The sequence below is a fragment of the Rattus rattus genome, chromosome 7 (genome assembly GCF_011064425.1).
Source record: "Rattus rattus isolate New Zealand chromosome 7, Rrattus_CSIRO_v1, whole genome shotgun sequence".
In the NCBI taxonomy this organism is placed as follows: Eukaryota; Metazoa; Chordata; class Mammalia; order Rodentia; family Muridae; genus Rattus; species Rattus rattus.
In genome coordinates, this window is record NC_046160.1 from 118,505,882 (window position 1) to 118,530,400 (window position 24,519).

The window sequence follows — 24,519 nt, forward strand, 5'->3', positions numbered from 1 at the left end:
GCATTCCAGTACTGGGCCAGGATGTTGGATATTTTCATTTATTTGTTGGATATTTTCATTTATTTGTTGGATATTTTCATTTATTTGTTGGATATTTTCATTTATTTCACTTATTTTATTTTTTTTTCAGAACTGTTTACTTCATTTGCCAACTTACTTATTGGGTTCTTTGTTCTGTTGGTGCTTTTTTTTTCCTTTTTTTTTTTTTACTTCCTTATAATATTCTAGGCATTTCTCCTCTATCAGACGCATAGCAAAGATCACTTCCCATTCTGTGCACTGTCTCTTCACTCTGGTAACTGCTTCCTTTACAATATATAAGTTTTTCATGTCATGTAATGTCATTTGTGAGTTCTTGTGTCTTCTGTGCTATTGGGATTGTCTTTGGAAACTCCCTTTTTCCTTCATCTTTGAGTGTTTTTCTCTATCAACTGGCAAGCTGAGGGTCGTACATTAAGGCCTTTGATTCATTTTAACTGATTCTTGTGCAGAGTGAGAGTAGAACACCTAGTTTTATTCTTCTATATATGGATCCAGTTGACCAGAACCATTGTTGCTGTCTTTTCTCCAACACATATTTTGGTAACTTTGTTCAGAATCAGGTGGCTACTGCTCGACTAGTCCTGGCTCATTTTGCTTTCATAAGAACTTTGGAGTTATTTGTCTTATTTATATGAAGAATTGAAATTTTAATTAGGAGTACATTGCACACATAGACCACTCCCTGTGACAGAGTGGCCATTTTCACAATATTAACTGTCTCTCTTTGACATCAGAGCTCTTTCATCTCCTAAAGTCTTCCTCAATTTCTATTTTCAGTTTTTCTCATCTTCATTGTAGGAATCTTTTACATCCCTGGTTGTTCTTTTTCCTTTCCGAGAGTAGACAATCAGTATTTTCAAATTGTGGCAACAAAACCCTCTGGTACCTCTGTCACATGTTTTCTTTTTGGGCTGTCAATAACTGTACTGGTAAATCATCCCACTAATGTCACAGTGGAACCCCATATTACCCCAGAGGTCCTTATGCTTATAAACATAAGCAATGATATCATATGGACCAATAAATAAATAAAACAAATGGCAAAGGACTGTGTAAGAAGAGTTCAGAAACCTCTCCTGCTAGAAAAGAAAGGAGAGGTCATTTGCTCTACAACTAGGGAAAACAGGAACAGATCCACTGTACTTCTGGAGGATTTTCGTTAGGCTGCATTGACTCACCAAGGTTCAACGTCACCACTGCCTGAAGGAAAAAGAGAGCAGTAACACAATGCAGGGTGAAGCATGTAACCAGAGACGGTGGCTTGTAAGCAGCTAATGCTTTCTCTTTGGCATTTTCTTCTGTGAATGGGATCCTTTTCCCTAGTCAGATCCACCTACCACTGGAATGAAGTCACGGCTCACACACGCAAAGGCAAAGTCACTGATGTCACATCCCCTCACCTAGACAGAAATCTTCCTCACAACAGCACAATTCTGAAAGGACCATATCTGGAGACATTATCATCCTTCACACACCAAGAACTAGCTGTGTCGGACCCAGAGCTCAGACTCTCCTCAGGAAAGGCCATGGGTTGTTCCCACAATGGAGGAAATTAGAAAATGACATGCTGGAAAAGCTCAGGGCTGCCACAGATTGCTTCCTGTGGACGGTGGGGAGGAGCATGATAACAAGAGTTGTAAGTCAATACTCCTGTCCTTGCAGGGCTGGGGCCTGCAGTGAGGCCAGGAAGATGGCTCAGAAGATACTATCTACAGGGAACATTAACTTCATAAGCCATAGCGATGGCTTCAGATCCATCTGCTGGCCAGCTTAGAGTAACAACATTGAGATAGTAAGGACATAGACTTTAATTTTCTGGACTTTTTCTTTCTCAAAACGTTTCTACTTGTGTCAGGGGTGGGGACAGGTTGAGCTCCACAAAACAACTCTTGGGCAGGGTAGCCAGGAAGGCCCAGAATGCTGGCAGGCTGAAGCAGTCCCTGCTCTTCACTGTGGAAGCAGCTACTGGTGTGGCCTCCACAAGGGCATCCGTCAACAACTCCTGCGTGCCAGGAACTGAATAATCTAGGAGGGGGATTAACCAGCCGCAGGCAGGCAGGAGCTACATCCTGAACAAACTGCCTGCCAGCATCCCCAAAAGAATGCAAGTGTACTGCTCACTGCAGTGGGTGGCAGACGGTGAGGGCCATGAAGCTGTTCTCAAAACTAAAATATCACCGTATTTCACTGTGATGAGAAACTGAGAATTTATGCTACCCTTGTGTAGAGTTACTATCGGAACTTTAATGGCTCATAAGAAAAAAAAATTATAATCTCTTAAGATTTCCAAAATATGTTTGAAGACAAAAGTTTTGATGAGGCATTGGTTATTCGCCCAAGCTAAATTGTAGTTTAAATTTGAATTATAGCAGTAACAAGTATATGTTTTGCAGGATAAGATGAGGTATTTTGATACATGCATGCACTGCAGAATGATTGTGTGTCATTGCACACTCACTGTTAGTTACATCTGGGAAGACTAGTTTCAGGGTCTTGGACCGTACATCTGGAGATGTTCAAGGCCCTTTTAATAAAATAGTATTTGCTCATTTATAACCTATATAGATCCTATCATATACTTTTATGGACTGCTGTAATAAATAGCCAGCACAGTGCAAATGTAATATAAACACATTATAAAATAAACTGTTGCTAAGCTATTCTTTTCAGAGAACAAGAGAGAAAATGTCTGCACACATCACATATACAGTCACAGCAGGCCTAGCTAAACTTGCAAGAATAGGTAAGGTGCACACACCCAGGAAACACTCGCTGAAAAACAGTGGATTTCTATGAGGTGAGAGGAGTCTACAGCATGATTTGCTTACATATCACCTCGTTCATACGTATTCAGTACTGATTTGGTCTCTGTGTGAGAAATCCAAGCTGTGTCCTGTGAAAACTCTTGGAATCAACCATGTGTTTGTCTATGGTTGTCTGAATCTAGAGTGTGGAAGGACAGCTTGTAGGGACACAAGACACCGTGGAATGATTCCAGCAAGCCAACATAGCCCCTCCCTTCCTTATCACTTTACGGTAATAATAATTAAAGATCTATCTTAAGCAATTCTGAAATCCACAGTATGTGTTAATTAACTTGGTCACCAGTCTTGGACCAGCTTTCAGAGAGTGCCCCTTCTGCCAGACTGAAGCTTTGCACTGCTTCGTCCTCATATTGCAATTCTCCTCACTCCCCCTCTTCCAACTCTCTGGTAACCGCTCCTCTGTCTTCTATCTCTGCTTCTACATCTTTCAGATTGACCTTTAGTTTTTTTTAAAACTGGGAATAGACACGAGGCCAGACAGGATTTGTCTTTCTATGACTGGATTATTTTGCTTAGCAGGGTACCCTTCAGTACGGCAAGAGATCCTGGAAGAAGCAGCCATTGCACTTAAACATCCTAAGGGTAACCAGCAGTTGTCTTAATTAGGCACAAGCCACATGCAATAGGAGGGAATTTATTCCTGGTTCTGTCAACCTAGACCACAACTGGTGGTTAGCAGGGCTGTAAGGCTTAGAAGAGATCCTGCTACTTCCACTTAACCAAACCAATATAATTTCTAACTGTATTCTAAATACTTACCCTTACTTTACACCCACAGATAAGTGTAGCTCTCAACCTTGACAGAGCTCACCCCGACCCCAGAAAACCATAATTGTTTAAAACACAGAGAACAACGGACTCTGGTGCTCCTCCCCAAATGCCACATTTACAAAGTGACCCCCTGCATTAAGGCTCAGGTGACATTGTGGAAGAGGGGGCAGAAGAATTCTAAGAGCCAGAGGACCGGGACGGAATGTCTGCTACAAGAGAATGTCTTCTACAGGGGTCAGGGACGGTGCGTGGCAAATATCAACCACATGGTTGCCTAAACAAGACCTAGAAAAGGATTCTTGAATTTTTATAAGATTTCAACCCTCAAAGAGTAATGGGTGAATAATGGTTCTGAGAGAGCAGAGAGAGGGAGGATCAAGCCCTCTCTAAGTACAAGCACTGCGATAAGCTAGCCAATCCCAAGGGGCAGATCTGGCCAGCAATACCAGGTGACATCAGCAGGCTGTGGTTTTAAACTTCATACATACATACATACATACATCAAAGTCTGTCTGTCTGTCTGTCTCTCTCTCTCTCTCCCCCCCTCTCTTCCCCTCTCTCTCTCTCTCTCTCTCTCTGTGATATAATTAAAGAATAAGAAGCTAAGAATTTGGGGAGTGGCAAGGATATTAATGGAGAGAGGAGGGGGAAGAACATGTAAATATTGCGCTTAAATATAAGATTCTTTTTTTTTCAACGTATGTCAGAGAACCTTTATTGACTTTTAATTTGAACTCTAAATCCAAAAATAAAAATCCCTTTCAAATGAATTGATTTTCAGTCAATAAATTATTCAGGTCAAAATGTAGACTTCCTACAAAACACAAGAACATTCTCAATTACAAATTTAAAGCCATTAAAAAAACAACTTCATCGATAGTTAAACACATACCTGTGTGTGTCTATAAATACAAGATTCTTAAAAGTAAATAAAGTTAAAAATTGTTTCCTCACATGCCAATAAAAATCGACTCCAATAAAAAGGTTTCCTGACCAGTTCTACTTAGACACTGAGGTCAGAATATACATATACATATATATATATATATATATAGATAGATAGATAGATAGATAGATAGATATATCTCACACACACACATACACATATATATACATACACATACATATACATATGTATATATATATGTGTATGTGTTTGTGGTATATATCTATATCTATATCTATATCTATATCTTTATCTATATCTATATTTATACTCCTGACTCTGCCTACAAGGCAAAGACTGGAAACAATTCTCATTTATAAAACATCCACTGCTAGAATTATGAAAAAAAAAAACTACAATTCCCTTATCCTTCCCATTGAGAAGTTTCTTCTCAGGTAGGGAAACACTGAAAAGACAAGAAATTCTCCATAAATCAATTACTAGTAGCATGTAAAACATAGTTTGAATTCTCTAAGCCAATGGTTCTAAACCCTCCTAACCAGTTACCCCCATTTCAGTTCCTCGTGCTGTGGAAACCCACAACTGTAAAATCATTTTCATGGTGTAAATATTTTCAGAGGTAGAGATTTGCCAGGGGGGGTCGTGAACCACAGGTGGTGGACCTCTGCTCTGGACCACGCCTGGTTCACAAAACCAACAACAAATGTCCCCCATCAAACACCAGCTCACTTCCTGAGACTACAGACCTGGCTGTCTCATTTATTTATCAAGGCCTGGGATTGGAATTACCTAGGGCTAAAGACGGGATGGTTAAAATTCAGATGCCAGGGCCTCTCCCCACAGTGAAATGACAGCGGGGAGGCAGGACCCAAGGGGCCAGCACTCTTAACAAGTAATGAAGTTGATTGCTGTGGAACTGACACTCAGCCATGCTGGAAGCAAAAAAAAAAAAAAAAAAAAAAAAAAAAAAAAAAACCAAAAACCCGCGTCAGTCAGTCAAGGAGGAAGTTGGAAGCACCTGCTCAGAAAAAGACAGGTTTATCTTATCAAGTCTCTACCCATCTGTTTCCAACAAAAGCTATGTGTCAAAAACCTGTAACTGAAAAAGCACATCCTGAGGAGCGTCAGGGTGACATTCTCACCAACCTCGTCCCCATAAGGCATTACCAGAGCAGTGCCTTCAGACACCACTGGGAAATGCAAACAGCTCAAACTACGTCTTCCCTACTCTTGAAGAAAACGATTCATTTAGAAACCCTAAAATGCTCAGCGTTTGCGTGTTACGCAAATGATAGGAATTATTGTGTGAAGCAAGGGTCGCTTCGCCGCCGTGGCCATCTCTCCCGGAGGTGGAATTCAGCGGAGGAATTTACGCTGCTGAAATGGCGAGCAACGCTCACCGCCGTCAAACACGGTTCATGTCGGCTCAGCTCCATCGAGAACGGCTCCCATTTTCATGGCTACTTATACAATTAGTCTTTTAACGTGATGAATGACGGACAATTGCTGGGTCATACGGCCAAGACGGAGATTTCCCATGATGCCTCTTACTTGTCAATACAAATGACAGCGGAAAATGTGCCCTGGGGTGTGTGAGGGAGAGGGCCTTCGGATTTTCAATGATGAAAAATGTCAATGAAATGAAAAGAAAGTAGTGGGAGGATATTATATTATCTGCAATTATTACTCTTATATCTGTAGGGAGTCAACCACAATGCATGATTAGAAGTCATGGATTTCCTGGCACCCGATGGCTAATGTGGAACCTTAGTCTTAGGCTAAGCCCACCTTTTATAAAAAAGAATGCCGGACAACTTAACACGGGTAGGTAAAACAGTCAGTGCGGCCTTCAGATTCCCTGACAACACTCCCAAACTGCGAGATTTTGGTAGGAGGTGTGTTTTATTAGACCATAGAATTTCACGACTCTGGAAAAACCGCACATGGCAGGAATTCTTCTTAAGGACTATTTTAGTACCAGAGAGAGAGATGATGTTAGCTGCTAATAGGGCTTCCCTTTTAATTATGTGATCGTTTTCTTCTAACCGCTCCTCAAAGATTTCCGTGTTTAATATTTTAAACCATCTACGTATTGTTTTTACTCAGTACTTGAGGGGCATACCGCGCTGTCGTCACAAAATTATAAATCCTAACAGTGAATCATGGACAGTCTCCATCCCCGTCCTGACCCATGATCCACCAAATATAAATGTTATTTAGATATCCAGAGTTAGTCAGATATAGGGTTTTAAACGGATGCATTTCCTCTTTGGGGCACCTGGTAATTAGCATAATAGCCTCTGGGGCCCCGCCTCACCATGCTGGGTGCCATAGATCATGTGTTCATCAGGGAAGCAGCTCCTACTCCCCAGAGGACCAAGAACAAAGGAACTGGCAGGCTGTAGAGGAGAGGCTGCCCAGTCAACAGTGTATTAAAGACACCCATTAGTTGCCTCAATCAGCTAATTAGCTCAACAAATGCAAAACTAAATCATTAAACAAAGTGGTCCTGATTGCATTGCTGGCTTCTGATTTGGTGTCACTAACCCAGCAGGGGGAACAGGGTTGTTCAACAGAAAACAAAAGCTGTCTACACTTGGGAGCTAGAAAGTGATGGGACTTAATTTTTATGAAAGTTGTGGTCTGTCAGGAGGTTTCACTAACCAAAAAAAAAAAAAAAAAAAAAAAAAAAAAAAAAAGGCCAGGGAGACGTCTGTGTTTATGCTTTGAAATTCTGAATAATGAAAAAGCCATTATACAAAAGAAGTAAGAAGGGAGTGTTGGCTCTCTAGTGTGCAGATGATCATTAACTTTTGTTTGACCTTGGGTGTATAACTAAAAATGGATTTATGTACAGGACACTCTTGTTATAATCTTTTTGGTACATGACACAGAATGTGCCCCCAGAAGCTGAAGTGCTAGAAACCACATCTCTGGTTTTAGCTAGAAAGCTTGACTCCTCCCTTGACCGCCTCTCCCTGACTTCATACTCACCTCTCTGTTCACACCCCAAGAAACTGCATGTCAGGCTTGACCTATGTGCATAAAACATGCATGATAGCAGCTCTGCTCTGGACCACGCAAACCAGAAAAGAACTTTTCACTGGTCCCCACATTCTGGGAAGAGGGGCCACCAATGGCTAAGCTCTCTCTTCCAGTATCTAGTTCTCTACAAGAGGAATGAGCCAACATTTCAAGTAACTTAACTACCTTTGTCTGTTGGGCACTGCAAATGTTACACATCATCACAGAGGTGCTCTGAGGGCTTGGTTTGTTAGCTCTCTCTCTCTCTCTCTCTTTCTCTCTCTCTTTCTCTCTCCCTCTCTTTCTTTCTTTTGTAGTTTTGGGTTTGGTTTGCTTTTAGCAAGCTTCCAAACACCCACCATCTGGAGCACATCCTATTAAGGTTATTTATTAACTTCCTTGCCAAGTAAGTTTCATTTACTCTTAGTGGAAATGACCACACTGAACAATGGGGGGAAAAAAAGGCCATCTTGTTTTGCTTTGTAATTTGCTTAATTCTAAAGAATCCTCAGGTTAAAGGAGGCTGATTTCCAATACTCAATGCCGTTGAGTCTCCTGCTCTTCTAAAGAGATCAGTGCAGAGGGTTATTTTCTTTTATAGTAAGACATCGATGGTTATTTATCATTTCGACTTAATAGCTCTAATTACAAAGGACGGTGTCATGGGATTTTTTTTTTAAAAAAGGCAATTTTCTTTGTATCCTATTGGGAGGCTTAAAAAATGTACAAAGTGTCTGCTGCATGCTTTTCCAATTACTGCTAGGCTGGATCAGTGCTACTGTGTTCTTATTTGTAACAGCCTACACTCTCCAGTACCCGTCAACTTTACACTGCTTTGAGAATTACCAGTTCAAGACTCTTAGTGTGACTTCATGACAGTAAGAAAGGAAAGACTCACTGTCAACCACTGCCCCAGTCCTGGCAAAGATGGGAATGAATATACTATAGACTTTCTAGGGACAGAAGAACCATGTTTGGAAATGTTAGAATTAAGGCAGCCGAGAAGGAAAGTTTACAAGTGCCCACAATTAGCATGGTGCTAGGCAAAATTCATCTACTACAGGGAGCATTCTAGGTCATTTGCCAATGGAGAAGACAAGAATGTTATGTCAACTATTTCAGGAGAAAATGCACACCACCAAAGATCCTCTTGGCTGACAAAGACCACCTGTCAAAACAAAATGAAACAAACAAAATGTTCAATGGTGTTACAAGGTAATTAGGAAAGGCCTGTCTGCCCTCAGGTCAGAGTAATGAACTCTGGCAAGCACAATACTCAGAAGGTAGTGAAGAGAAGGGAAGCAGAGGGGAGGGGAGGGGAGGGGAAAGGGAAAGAGGAAAGGGAGGGGAAGGGAAAGAAAGGAAAGAGAGGGGAAAGGGGAAAGAAAAGGGGGAAGGGGAGAGGAAGGAAAGGTAGGGGGAAGGAGAGAAAAGGGAAGGGGAAGAAGAGAAGGGAAAGGGAGGGGGAGGGAAAAGGGGGAAGGGGGGAAGGGGGAAGGGAGAAAGAGGGAAGGGCTTCCTTCTCCTGTCTCTGTATCATTTAAAAATATTATTTTTCGGGCTGGAGAGATGCCTCAATGGTTAAGAGCACTGACTGCTCTTCCAGAGGTGTCTTGAGTTCGATTCCCAGCAACCACATGGTGGCTCACAACCATCTGTAATGGGATCTGATGCCCCGTTCTGGTGTGTCTGAAGACAACTACAAACAATGTATTTATATAGATTAAATAAATCTTTAAAAAAATATTTTTCTAAAGGCTAAAGCCAAATAAAGTAAACTCGACTACTTTATATACTTTTATATTATGACTCAAAGAAATAATAACACTGTAATCTGCATCCTTGCTGGATGCTCTATGACTTGCACAGCTTATGATATTCCACTTTATTCTTGTCTAGTGTCAGGAGGAGAAGAAGAGTGCTTAACTGAAATCTTTTTCCACAATACTGAGACCTTCTAGCAGACAGTGGGAGTTTTCTGTCTTGTTGTAGCCCAAGCTGGGAAAACTTAGGGTTGTAAGCCACCTGTGGACTGTCTAGCTGTGGGACTCCCCTCAGGCCTGGCCCTCCACAGGAAAAGCTCCCGGCCTGCAATGGGTGCACGGTGCTCTGACTGCTCAGCCCAGCAGCTTCTCGCCCTGTGGTTTGTTGTGAGGAGCATGCTCTGACCTGATCAGAGTTCTCCCCTTCCCCACCCCTGCCATTCTCTACCTGTTCCTTATAGGGGCATCAGGCTTCCAACCAGACCCTGCCCCACACTCCTGCAGGGGCAGTGCTCAAGTTTGATCCCTCCTACCTTTAAATTATCCCGAACAAGGCACTCCTACAAAGTTGTGACAAAGGTAAAGAGTGAGAATGGTGTTATAATAATAAAGATTTGAACTAGAAGAAGCACATTGTACGCCGGTCCTGCAGAATGAAAAGTGGAATCGCTCAAGTGATCACTGTCAGGAACATACCTGATAGCCAAAGAAGACCCAGAGCTCATGTCCCTTCTAAACTGTAAGATCGCAGACATTTAAGTTCAAAAAAGCACTTGGTTAACTGTGGGCTAAGCGGACAGAGTGGCAGTTAAAACTCTGTGGAGGAGATTTATTGATGTAACCTTTCTGTTTCTCCATAAATAAAAGCCAACCAAGCCACACTAATAAAGACAAGCACAAACCAGCCCTGGTCATGGGGATCACTAGCAAAACGAAAAGAAAACCATTTCCTTAAGACTCTAACCAACCAACGTTAGCACTAGGACACGTAATCCAACGAAGAGAACGACCTGAGGAAAATCTGTTAATTTCGTAAATTGTATGAGGCTTGCAGTATCTTAATATCTTAATAAGCTAAGAAGGGAGAAGCACTTAAAGGCAGATCCTAACAGCCTCTGAGAAAATCAGAACAGAATAGATCCTTTACGAACTGCCACCTTGAATCATTTATGGGACCTATACTGACTGGCACCTACTTTCATTTCTGTCTGTATAGTGGGATGCAAGTAAAACTTCTTTTTCTTCCTACTAATGCTCATTTTAAAAACCTTTTGCAGTTGAACATAAATCTGACGTGGCCACCTGAGCCCTAATTAGTAGTTTTACTGCAAGACAAGAGCTACTGGGGCAATCATTTATTGCTGCCTAGCACCAGACGTGCCAGGTTTCACTTTCATGCTATTTTTTAACTAGATGCAAGCCAACTTCCTTTCTCTTTCCTTTAATTAAAGAAAATCGACGTAACTTACATAGAAAGGACCACTCTGCAGTTTCCACTGTAATTAAGGCCGAGGTAGTGGCCTTGTGTCTTAGCACTTCTTAACTTCACAATAACTTTGCCTATCAGGTGGGCATGGATTTGACAACGTATTATACTCATGAAATATAGGGAAAGGTTTACAAAGACAGAGACAATGGGTCCCTGTTCTTGCTCACTCTGCTGCATCCCTAACTAGGTATCTGCATATACAAGGTGCCTGGCTAGAATCAGGTAAAGCATGGATGAGCACAACGCCGGAGAGTTCCGTTCTCTGTGCCTTAGAATTCCCACTTTTTATCCACTCTTTGTGTCAAGTCGGACGACAGGATTCTTGAATCTCACATCACAACTTTGTGGTTATTTTTATCTCTGCTCCCCAAGTCTGTTGGGGTTGAGGGAACAGAATTATCTTCATTTTCCACCAAAACAAATCTTTTTTTTATTCATACTAGTTTTCTAATCAGAAGATTTCACATTCAATTAAAGCCAGGGACAAAATAGAAGTTCCACTGCTCAAGTCTTGTGGATGTTATCCGCCTTGGCTTTACTGAGCCATGACTAGTGAATTACTATATGAAGAGAAGTTCTGCATGGGTTGCTCTAGTAGAGACAAAACAGCCATCACTGACGCAGATCAGATTTTCTTAATTGAAGTTGGAATTCATTTCAGTTCAATGCATAGGCAAGACATAGAATTCTCATATAAAAAACAGGTCAAGTAGAAGAGATAAAGGCTATGAAAGTCGATCGACTGGTTTTAGATATCACATGGATTGACCAACAGGAGGCAACCCAATCAATATTGAAAGAAAGAATAAAGCTGGGGGTGGGCTGATACTTTCTGGTCTCAAAACTTATTATAGAGCTACAGTAATCAGCACAGTATGGCACTGAATGGAATAACAGACTCCCAGGTCAATGGGGCAGAATGGAATCTTAAAAAAGACTACGTAAATATAGACAACCTTGAACAAGTTAGTTAGTGGAGCAAAGATTGTCTTCTTAACAAACAGTGTTAAGACCAGGTAAATCTAAAAGTTATTCATGCGCATCACAAAAAAAAAAAAAAAATGGACCACAGCTCTGAAGAGAAAACACAAAATTATACAACTGCCAATCAGTGACACTGACAAAATCTAAGTAACTTTGGCTTGACAATAATTTTTAGAGACAGCATTGAAGGATGATCCATGAGAGAAATAACTGGCAGGGAGGACTACATTAAAATACAAAACACCACCGAAGAGTTGGGGATTTTACACAGGTGACAACCAGCACCAGAAACAACACTCATCATTGGGAGGCATTAGAGAACTGCAAATGACAGCAACTGTAGGAGGAAGAGCAGAGAGAAGAGAGAACACAGAGTAGGAGGAAAAGCAGAGAGAAGAGAGAGAACACACAGTAGGAGGAAGAGCAGAGAGAAGAGAGAACACATAGCATTAGAAGGGTCCACGAAGCCAGCTAAAGACTGAGGCAATGTACACTCTCACTGTGGGTGCAGGCCCTCAGAAAGACCATGTGGCTTAAAGCATGAGCTGATATGGGACCCAGCAAACCCATCCTTCAGTGTTCAACTAAAATGAGTAGAAAGCTTGAATACAAAACCTGCAGAGGTGTCCAGGCAGCAGCACTCACAACTTCTAAGGTTTGAAAGTAACGTATTTTTAGCAGGTAAATGGATAGATAAATAGTGCTAACCCAGACTACGGAGCATGCAATCTAAAATGCATACTGTTGGACTGAATAATCCAGTCAAAATTAGCCACAGACTGCGTAATCCCACCCATAGGAGAAGGCAGAACTGCAGAGAGTTACAAAGGGGGCGGTGCAGTGGTTATGAGGCCAGGGGAGGAGACCAGTGGGCACAGCACAAAGAACTCTTTTTTTTTTTTTCCTTCTTCAGTGCTTTGGATCAAACCCAGAGCATTATGCATGTTAGCCAGGCGCTCTACCACTGAGCTGCATCTTCAGTCCATACAGCTCTCATGTTAGAATGCCTACAGAGGTCTTAATGAAACCTGACAAATTAGAAGTGTGCTAAGAATAAGGAAAGGGTGTATTCACTGTCCCCCTCACCCAGAAGTCATACTATAAAGCTTGCTTCAAACTTAAATCCGTGTGTGTGTGTGTGTGTGTGTGTGTGTGTGTGTGTGTGTGTGTGTGTGTGTAACTCTCCCCTCACACCACATACAGAAATAAATTTCAGTGGCTTTCTGCCAAAGGTAAGAAAGACCAAACTGTAAAACTGCCCATACTTATTGACCTGCCTAGTCTAATTTCAATCACTTGTTTAAGAGTAAAATGGACAAGGGTAAAAACATTGATGAAGAATACGCTTTTTATTACTATTTATACCGGTGGTGGTGTTAATCAACTGTAGGTCTAGGGACATAGCTCAGTTACTATAAAGCTTTTCTAGTATACACAATACTAAGGGTTTGAACCATAAACTACAAAAGCCAGTAACCCTAGTAAGAGTCTCATACATTAAGCCAAATCAACTCAGAGTAGAACAAAGATTTAAATGCAAACATACACAATTGTAAAACCTTTAGGAAATAGCAGACCCACACACAATCTTTAGGATTGAGTCCTAAGCAAAGTGTTCATAGACTTCCTCAAAAAAATGACCCAGAAAAAAAAGTCCATTACACTCTTTTTTAAATATTTTTTCTTTTCCTTTCTTCCTCCTCAGTTCCATGTTTTCAAGGTAAGCATTTTATTAACTAAGCCATTTCCCCAGCAGACTGTCTGTACACCCTTACCACTGATGGAAGCAGCACAGATATAGTCTAACTGTAGATGTAGTTCAGATGATAGAGAGCTTGCCTAGAAAATGAAGCCCTGGGTTTGGTCATAATTAGCTACGTGGTAATTTTAAGACCAGCTTAGGGTGCATGAGACTCTTCACAAACAAGAGAGGAAATGATCAGTGCACACCCTTCTCCCTTAATCTGCGAGGGTATCCTTGCTGACATCCTATGGCTAGACCTGACTGGGCTAGACCTGACTGGGTTGACAGGAACAAAGACTTAGGGATGTTAGAATACTCAGAAAAACTGTTCTCCTAACCAGATGCTACGGTTTTAATCTGTGCATTTGGGAGGCAGAGGCAAGTGGATCTCTGTGAGGCTGAGATCAGCTTGGTCTACATAAAGAGCTCCAGGCCACCTAGAACTATATATAGTAAGATTGTCTAAACAGACGAAACAAAAACAACAATGAAAAACCCCCAATTCCCTGAAAAGCTATGAAATTATGTTCCCATCCTCAGTGTATGTGCAAGATCACATCTGCATTTGAAGGACTGTCTAGTTGTGTTAGGTTCCAAGCTCTGCAGATTAAGGTAGGAAGGCAGTCTATCTTCCTAAGGCACTGAGGGGTGATACACTTTACTTCGTACAAGTCTTCCTTATGTGCATGCACAGGTTTTGCTTAGTGCCCCCCACCATGAAGCAGCCATTTCTTAGCCCACAATCCACACATCTACCCCTCTCCACGGTGCTCACTCTCCTCTAGCCTCTCTTGTGTCTTTGCTGTCCTTTGAATGCAACTGGCTCACGTCATAAGCTCATAAGATCATAAGCTCAGCCTCCTCTGTGCTTTCTTGCACTTTCTCTAGCAATGGTCGCCCTATGTTTACCCTTTCAAACTTACTTTGAAACTTTGTTTTTTAATTTATTTTTACTTATATGAGTATACTGTAGCTGTCTTCAGACCCACACCAGAAGAGAGCATCAGATCTCATTACAGATGGTTGTGAGCCACCATGTGGCTGCTGGGAATTGAACTCAGGACCTCTGGAAGAGCAGTCAGTGCTCTTAACCCCTGAGCCATCTCTCCAGCCCCCCACTTTGAAACTTTAAAGGGACAAATTCTATACTAAAAGATGCTACAGCAACTCACTCGGACTTCAAGCTTGGCTTCTTTACTACTACAAGGATCTAGATCAATGGCAGTCCCTTTAGATTTCTCTAGATTCCTCTTAGGATCCTTAAACTGGTGTCTTCTCTAGCTAGGCTTCCTTCCCGATTTGGGAATATCTACCGTCTCCAGCAAGCTCTGATTACCACAGCCGCGTGATTATTTGCAGCCTCCCTCAATGCCTTCATAGCACCTGGTCTCTGAGTCTTTAATCACCACTGCTACATGCACATATTGAATACACGCACACTAATATGTACTTGATTAAAAAGTAAGCAAAGCTTAAGGGTATCTGGGAGCACACAAACGCTCAGTCCGCGCTAACACATTTCCTCTCTGTTTTCCAAGTTCATCTTCATTTCGTCACCATCTTTCTGGCTAGAAAGTTGTCTTCTAGTGCACTACATCCAAGCCACTCTGTTGCCGATCTCCATCCAGCACTGATGTCCTCCCTCTGAGTACAAGAGGGAGCACAAGACGCCATCTCCCCTCCCTAAGCACGTTTTCCCCCACTTCACTGAGCCTCCGTTTCATATTGGATTTTCGCAGAAAATGTTTTCTGTTCTCCAAAGTATACTTGGAAGCCTCCTCTCGCTCTCCACATATCATCTCCACAGATTATATCTTACAAATATAAGGCTATATCTGTAAGTTCTAAGAAAAATGTTTGCTATGAAATGTCTCTGAATAAATTGTTTTTAGAGAAGTTATTTTTAATTTTTTATAAAAAAAATGTCCTAAGTCCACCATTAAGTACACAGATCTTTGTGATTCTGAGGCCAACCTGGTCTACAGAGAGAGTTCCAGGGTACCCCAGGCTATGTAGTCAGACCCTGTCTCAAATGCATTAAAGCATTATAGCATTCACGGTTCTCTGTCATTACATTATATAGCATAAAGGAATTTAAGCTCTTTAATCACGAGCTTTGACCTCTTCCCTGGTTTCACTGGACTATTAATATTTTTTTTTCTTCAAAATTGGAAGTAAGTTAGGGGACAGGGGTAAAATTTTACTTTGAAGTGCTATCCATAACACCATATGCTCTTTAGACTGTAATATAAATGCTTCAAGGTATAGTGATGTTTCTCTGCACTCTACCACAAGCATCCTGAAGTACCCTCGCTGTACGCTGCAGTGATGTATGAAATACCCCAAAGGGTTACAATCTCCCTCCAGCCCATGAGAGATTACTCACCAGACTTCCTTGCTTTCAAAGCAATAACAGCCGCTAGCTCCCTCTGCACCTAAGAAAATATTAGGGAAAGAAATCATATTAGAATAAGAAAAATGAAGCCATCAAGGCAGCACATTGTAGCTAAGAAGCCCACATTAGGAGCTGCCGCAGGGAGATTTAATCTTGCCGCCATGGGTGACTTCTCTCGTTAGTATGTGAGAAACATTGTAGCAACATTTCAGACCAAAAACCTGGAAGAAATCATTCTGATTTACTCTTAAAATGAGTGATACGTTACTTTAAAAATACTATTTTTTAAAAAGGCCATTTGCCAAAGGGTGCAGTGCACACTGTGAAATGCGCATACTATGATGAGTACTTTCATAAACATAACCGTATAGCACTCAGAAACAGATATGAACTGTTAGCAATGATATTCTGACAAGCACAGTAAATATTACCTATCCCTGAGGATGCTAGTTTGCATTAGAAATCCTAGAAGCACCGAGCTGGGTGGGATTACATTAATAGACTTCTGCTCAGATACAATGAACTCTTGCTACAGGCGGAGCAGGTGACGGGAGCCATTCTGGATAATACACAACATAAAAGGAAGGGATACTGCCACAAGGCAGGAAGAAAGGGAACAGACAGCCCTTAAAATCCCTAGTGTCTTTAACCATGTCTGTCTTCCGGAAATTTAGCAAGTAAATGCTGATGCCCTCCCCAACATGAATGCTTAAATCTGCCTTTTAAAACATCCTCAAAGAGGAACATAAAAGTCCTAAAGGCTAAGTGTACTTATTATCAAGATTAACATAAACACGGTCTAAGAAATCCATGCTTGGTATTAATAAAAGATTTCACAATGAATGAGTTCTCACCGAGGCAAAAACATGCAAGTGTGTGTGTGTGTGTGTGTGTGTGTGTGTGTGTGTGTGTGTGTACCTGAATATATTACAGTAATGACACTTTAAAGGGGAAACATGGGAGTTCAAGGTTAAGCTGCAGATTTGCCATTCAAATTAAATTAATTTATATTCATTTACTGGAAGGCGAGAGTGTTAATGTGTTAGACTCTGAGACTCCACCCAGGACCATTTATTTCCCATTGGCCCCAGCACAGGCATCCTGAGGAAGGAAGCTTGCTCAGCTAGTTTTACTGACACACTTTCCCTGTGGGTCGGCATGAATGCCATTCGAAAGTGAATACTCCTGATTACACTGATTCTTTAATGACTGAGACTCTCATAACAATTACACAATAGTAAGTAGGCAATTGGTTTCTTTCTCTCCAACCTTGTGAGTCTAGAGTCTGAAACCCTTATGAGTGAAAAGTTTATGGGGAAAGAATGAGGGGGAGAGGAAACTGTGGAAGTGAGAGGTAATGAAGGAAGTCAGGAAAACTTTTATAAAGGTGTTGTATTCGCTCACATGAATTAAAAAGAGCAACAAAATAAAGTATCAATCACCGAACGTTTTGTATTTTGAGTTGTGTACAAAGTTTATGATTGTAGCGTTGCCATCTGCTCTAGGGTTTTTCTCCTTCACAATTCTACACGTTTGGGGGAATGGAACAAAGTTGCAGATTATGAACATTAACCTGCATCTTGTCAATGGCTACCTGACCTATAACTTCCCAGGGAAGGTGTCGCTGTGAGTCAGAGACGGAAAGGCAGCAGAGATGGAAAGGAGGGAGGAGTTGGGTCATGGAACTTGCTCCCAGACAATCCATGTCAGCCTTTCCCATCTCAGCTCTGGCTTTCCACACCTAAATGCTTTCCACAGAGTCCTCAGACTTTACTCTCTAGGGTTCAAAATAAAATAGTTCAGAAAAGAAAAGCAGTATACTCGCAACTATGTAACACTACATTGTTCGCAAGGACTTGATGGGGAAAGACAAGAGGGGCAGAAAGACAAGAAACAAGCATGGAGAAAGGACTGCACTGGTTAACCTGGGAAGAGCCTGGCCCATCTGGGGAGAGCATAGACCTTTTCCATATGAAGTACATGGGGCTTCTGTGCCCACTACATATTTTGAACATCTACAGTGAGTGTCTACACACGACAGGGTATAGAACAGCTTCCACAGCTCTGCTGGGAGCAAAAACTGCCTCCCCTCTTTCTTCCTCCAAAGCACCAAAGGAAACGTGCTGCCCAAGCAAGATACAAACTAGGTCTGATCCCATTATATGCCCCACAGCACCTTCCCAGGCTTTGTCTGGCCTTAAACACCTGGCATTAATTATTTCGAATTATTGTGTGGCTGCTGCTTGTCTTCTGAACTGGATGTTCCACGGAGGCAGGGACCTATTTGTCTCTCGCTGACATTAACCAAAGTAAGGGATGCTCCTTCATTGAAAGACAGCGGGTTGGCCAAAATAATCATCATCATCATCATCATCATCATCATCATCATCATCATCATCATCATCCTCCCTTGAGAGACTTAGGGAGTGAAAAATGTCACCTGAGGAGGAAAGGAAACATTAAAAGAGAAAGTGTCCACCCCACAAACTATACCAGCAAGAATCTTTGTTGTTTCGAGACACGGTTTGTCTGTGTAGCTCTGGCTACCCTGGAACTCTGTACCTGGGTGGCCTGGCACTCAGAGATCCTCCTGCCTTTGCCTGGGAGTGCTGTGCACCACTCCACCCAGCTCTAGAATCCTAGGAAAATAGGGCAAGGACTTACTCTCCTTTGCAGACTGTTAGGTTTATAGTCAAGGAATGGGAACAACTACATAATGCTAATACTGAGGGACCTGTTAGCAACAGGGAAGAAATGCCATAGTCCAGAACCAGAAAAGCCTGCAGAGGCAGTGCTCTGACCACAACTTCCCTAGGAGACCAACCAGACCACCCGACTGAGAGTCTCCAAATGCCTGGCGAGTATTTGAAAGAGTCCTTTAGGGGACAATGGGTTGTTCCCTCCTGTCTTTACACTGTCTTTTCCTGTGATTCAACGCTGTGTACAGGGATGAAAACCACCGCTCTCCTCAACCAGACACTGGTTTTCCCCAGGACGCCATATTTCAATGTTATACTCGCCTCCTCTGGCAATCTATCTTTACTTTTCATTTTGCTCTACCCCAATTTAATTCATTTGTAAAGGAGCATGGTCTTCACTGCGTCTTACAGATAAAAATGATGCCATAATTCAATCACATGATTGGACTCACTTGGTGCATCGCAGGCTGACAGACTCAATTACACAGAAAACTGCAAGGATACTTTTATAAAGCTTAACTTTAATTTAAAATACGGTTTATTCAATATACAAAAACTACTATATATTATTCTAAGCACATGCAGTTGAGGTCTTGGTTGCGCTCATGAATATCTAAATAAGAGGCTGACTCAGGACTGAGAAGGCATAGCCTGCAGATTTTCCTCTCTCCTGGTTAACTGTCAGGAACTGGGGTCTGGAACATGTTGAAATGCTTTGGCTCTCAGCTCTATAAACAGCGGGATCGGCCCTCCAGAGCACTGGCAGCCATCAGGAAGCAGATCCAGTCTTATCTCCATTTTCTCTCTGGTGCTTCAGCAGCATCCCAAATGCTCACAAAGCTGTTGTGTGTCACAGCAAGACAGGAGACCAACAGGAAGCCTCAAACACAAACACAAGGACTAAGAGAGGTTAACTAAGAAAAGTGGGCCAGCTTTCTGACAGAAGCATCTCTTACAAGCAGTTCGTGAAGCTGGGCTAGGTCAATGAAGGCCATTCTGGGAGGACAGAGCAGTAATGGTAAAAGTACTTAGATAATTGAAGGGCTGTCCTTAGGAACTAATTTAAATAGAATCAACAGTGAACAATTTTTTAAAGGTTTTCAGTAAACCTAGAAATAGTTAAGTTTTGATACCATAATAGAAATGGTATCTTAAACATGAGTATACCTTTTTTCTCAATTTCTGAAAATAAAATGTTAAAAAAAAAAAAAAGTCCTGCGTCCTATTCCCAAATATCCTGGGTTTTTTTTTTTTTTTTTTGGTGTTTTTTTTTTATTGTTGTTAAATATGTATTTATTTTATAATAATAAAATAGTCTGTAGCTGTCTTCAGACACACCAGAAGAGGACATCGTATTCCATTACAGATGGTTGTGAGCCACCATGTGGTTGCTGGGAATTGAACTCAGGACCTCTGGAAGAACAGTCAGTGCTCTTAGCCACTGAGCCATCTCTCCAGCCCCCAAATATCCTAAGTTTTAAACCACTATAAAAGCGCAAGCTAAGGAATGAAATATGGTTCAGCAGTTGAGAACACAGGTGGCAGAAGACCAGGGTTCAAATCCCCGCTACAACTGTACAGCTACAACTTTGAAATCGGTTCAGACTATAAAGCCATGATAGTTTTGGTCGATCACAAGCATCGTATGAGCTAATGGTGAGAATGGGATTACTGGGAACGGTTAGGATCTTCAGGGATATGGCCAGAAGAGCAAATGAGCAAAATGTAGGTTTAAAGGGAGCCAAGTAATCATCTACCAGTGCAGCAGTTATCTGAACGAACTGCTCTTTCTTCTCTCGCTAATTTACCCTATAGGCGTAACGTCTCTGGACATGTAAGAAGGACTAACCATTCCTCCCAGCTGACTAAAGTCTATGGCTCTCCAATAGCATCCTACATCGGCCTCAACAGCATTCTGCATCCATTCGTGAAGCCCCTTCTGTAGCTGGCACTTGTACAGACCGAAAGCCTTCAATGGCCCCCTTTGTTCATCACTCCGGCTCTGGTTCCAGGTACAGCCCCCAGACATGCATTTTAACTAAAATGCAAATGAAGTAGTAGCCACTCCTGAGAAGACCTAAGGGAACGCAATCTCAAAGGTGAAGGGTGAAGCTTGGGTCAACTGATACACGTTTCGAAAGACATGCTTTACTGGGTCTGGGAACTTTCAGAAGGCCAGGGCTATCTATGGCAAAGATGGTTCACAATGATGTTTGGAAGACTGTTCTTTATGCAGGACGATAACCGGAAGGCTGCAGGACCTCCCTTCCTCATCTCCCCACATGGGAGTGTTTATATTGTCTGGAAGAGCAGTTCTTAAGTTTCAAACCCAGGACAAATGGCTGAGGCGCATATTTAATATATCAGAGCAGACCTGGCCTCCCAGTATCCCTCAGTCCCTACCTGTTACAGGATATGACTGGTACACCCCCCTCTCTGAAGCCCAGGGGCTGGGCTGCCATTGCCCCAGAGCCTCTTCCCTATATAATTCAGACATTTTGGTTATCTACCCCTTTTGTACCTTCAGACCCCTGGCTGCACCTGGCTCTCCTCTCCCTCCTTCCCCTTCCCTCCCCATCTCCCTATGTGGACCTGCTCAGTCCTGTCATGTTCACTCTGGACTCTCAGATGTCTCCAACGAGCTTGGCTATTCTCTCTCACATATCTATAATAAATGTTCTCCTCCACTATACCCAGGAACAGTTATGTCCTTTCCTTTCCTTTTTATTTATTTTTTCATTCAGTAGTGGCATCTGACACCCTGAAGGTGAAAAGCTGGTGACATTATGAACAAATAATCTGGTAAACAAACATGAAAAGCAGCTGCTGGAAGCCAGTTGTTGATAAATTGCATATATATACATATGTATATATATATATTTGGTATAATGAGCATAATAAAACCACAAATGTTTTAGAGAATTATCAAAGCAAGTAAACAATGACATCTCTCCTTTAAAAACATCTCTAACGTGTGCATTAGTACGCCTTTTATTCCATATCATGTCTCAGTCCTTGTGTAGAAAATGCCTTTTCTCGATTATTATACATTTTTGAAGATAAGGCTATTCTGTGTAGAGACAGAACAAACTAGTGTTCTACCAGCCAAAGCCCAGACGCTTCAGTGATACCACCAGTAAGAATGGGCTCCTTGAAGGGATATTAATTACATCAGCAAAACTCATATTATGACAAAACCTGGCTGACTGAGGCCCTTCCCGATTTGAGAGTCCATCTATAGAACTTGTCGTCAGCACACAAGAACTTCCTCAAAGAACAAGGGCCAGAATGCAGAAGCCTACAGCAAACGTAGCCCTCCAACCCCCACCCTGATTATTGTATGACACCTCGAGAGCAATTGTAGCACTGCAGGGTGGTAGAGTATCACCGGAGCCCTCCGTTTCACAGGATGGCTGTGAGACTAGAACAGTTAATGTGTAAGAAGCATGGGGAACAGCAGCTTGATTCAGAGTGTCACTTGACTGCTGGCTATCCGTGACACCGTTACATCATAATTAGGATCTTTGAATTGAAGTGCTTAAGGCTCCCCTCTTCCCACTCAACTGTGAAGTCCTTGCCAGTGACTACTGCTTCGACTCACTGTAAAATCCACACAACTGGTCCACCCTCACTGTCATAGCAAAAAAAAAAAAAAAAAAGTCTTATAAAAATGTAACGAGCGGTATTTCAGGTGCTTATATCCCCAGAGTTTACCTCAAAGAAATAAAGTTTTAGATTTCTGCAGAACTTCGCCAAGTTTTCACATGGGCCAGGAGGACGCACCAGTCATAGAAACTCACTTTGAAACTTCAGAGCTATCCATCGACGTAACTACCTGAGGTCTGGCAGCTCTGGCAGTCTCAGGGAACTGTTATATTATGAATCAGGGGATTGCCGGGCACACATTCTACAAGGAGCATGGGATAAGTTTACATCTCTGCCATAGTAAATCATCATGGGTTTGACTGCTGAAAACTACAGCCGGGGCGGGCGTAATCAGATCTTGCTGTGAGTTGGGAGTCTGGGCGTGGCTCAACCGGTTCCTCTACTTAGAGTCTCGAGGGCTTCTCAGGGCAACACTCCACAGGGCAGCCTCAGCGCATTCCGGAGCTCACCCAGATGTGGGCAGAATCCAGTTCCAGAATCTACAGGATAGGGGCATCTATTTCCTTACAGGTTATACCCGAATCCAATTCTGCATCTGCGTCCTTACAGATTATGCCAGAAAGCCACCTGTCCTTTTCAGTGTTTTTGTTGGGTTGTTTACTGATGGTAATTCATGCTTAATTTCAAATTTTTGAGGCTGTAGAATGGCAGAACCGAGAAAAGCACCCTGAGTACCAGGTCTCAGCATCTTATCCTAAATGCACTCGCTGAGTATAATTTGACGCTAATTGTCAGGTGTCTAAGTTATAAAGAGCGATGTCCTAGCTATTGCCAACAGGTGGTTCTCATCTGATTCTGGTTTTAAAGAAAGGACTGCCCCTTCCCCTCCCACCACCACCTATGGCAGGCACTCCAGAGAGCTGACCCTACACCTCACCTGGACAGCACAGTAAAGCTGGCCTTTGTGGTAGGGATGGGGGTGGGATGCAGATCCCAAAGGCAAGAGCATGGGAGAGCTAACCCTTCCACTTATCTACATGGTGTGGGGGTGGGGATGATGCCCTCTCCCCTAGCCCCCCCCCCATCATGCAGTAGGGCATGAGAGTAGGAGATCTGGCCCTACCCCCTCACTGGCTGTAGCATTCAGGAAAGCAGAGCCCACACCTTGCCTGGGCAACACAGTGGAGCTGGCTCTTATGGGGAAGATACAGGTGAGCCAGCCCTAAGGGTGTGAGGGTGTGAGGGTGAGAGCGCTAGCCCAGCCTGTGGCAAGCTGCAGTAACTGAGAAAGTGGGCTCCACAGTAACTGGGTAGCACAGCAGAGCTGGCCCTGGGCATGAAAACAAGAGAGTTGACTCTGTCTCTGGTCAAAGGTAGTATTGGGTGTGGCCCAGCCAGAGTAGTGTTGGAGAGCTCACCGTAGTGGTGCAGATATGGCAGAGCTGATGCACTGACCAACACAGCTGGCCCACCCCAAAATCTGTATCATCTGTGAACGGTTGGGAAGTGTGAAAGGGCCAGTCCTGCTGATCTAAATCTGCAGGATACAGCAACAGGATGACCCAGAGGAGTCCCAGTGAGGATCCAATATTGGTGCCATAGAAGCCAGAGATTTTGAACCAGACTAATGACTCATTGCAATGAGTGTTTGTAAGTAAAGGCCTGTAGGAAAAGGGATATACTCTGGGGCATACTGTGACACTCTACAGCTTCCATGATGAGATGTTCTCTGTGCTTTGTTTTTGTTTGTATGTTTGTGGGTGTGTTTTTATTTTGGGGGAAGGATGCAAGGGTAAAAGGTAGATATGAGGAGACTTGGAAATGAGTGGGGTTGGGTGCATGATGTAAAACTCACAAGGAAACAATAAAAAGTAAAAAAAGAGAGAAACGACATCACAGACTTGTCAGCTAGAAGATCGGCTGTTCAGTTCCATATAGAGAGGCTTGGGTCCCTACACGAAGTACAGAATGTAAAATAATAAAGCAACAAGGGGCTGGAGAGATGGCTCAGAGGTTAAGAGTACTGACTGCTCTTCCAGAGGTCCTGAGTTCAATTCCCAGCAACCACATGGTGGCTCACAACCATCTATAATGGGGTCTGAAGACAGCAACAGTGGACTCATATACATAAAATAAGTAAAATCTTAAAAAAAAAAATGAAGCAACAAATGGCCCACTTCTAGGGTACCTGTTACATACTAGGGCACTGTTCCGAATCTCACTGACTTAATTTATCTTCATATAGCTTGAGATATAGTAACAGTCAGATG

The 24,519-nt window shown here is 42.4% G+C and overlaps 1 protein-coding gene across 1 annotated transcript in view; it reads right to left on the reverse strand.

The window, feature by feature from the left end:
* The window catches only part of Rapgef5 (Rap guanine nucleotide exchange factor 5), a 230,402-nt gene that overhangs the window by 133,970 nt on the left and 71,913 nt on the right, over positions 1-24,519 (reverse strand). The window contains exon 7 of the mRNA XM_032908351.1: positions 15,936-15,984. Within this exon, the coding sequence (XP_032764242.1) occupies positions 15,936-15,984 (49 nt within the window). The remainder of the gene's footprint in view (positions 1-15,935; positions 15,985-24,519) is intronic.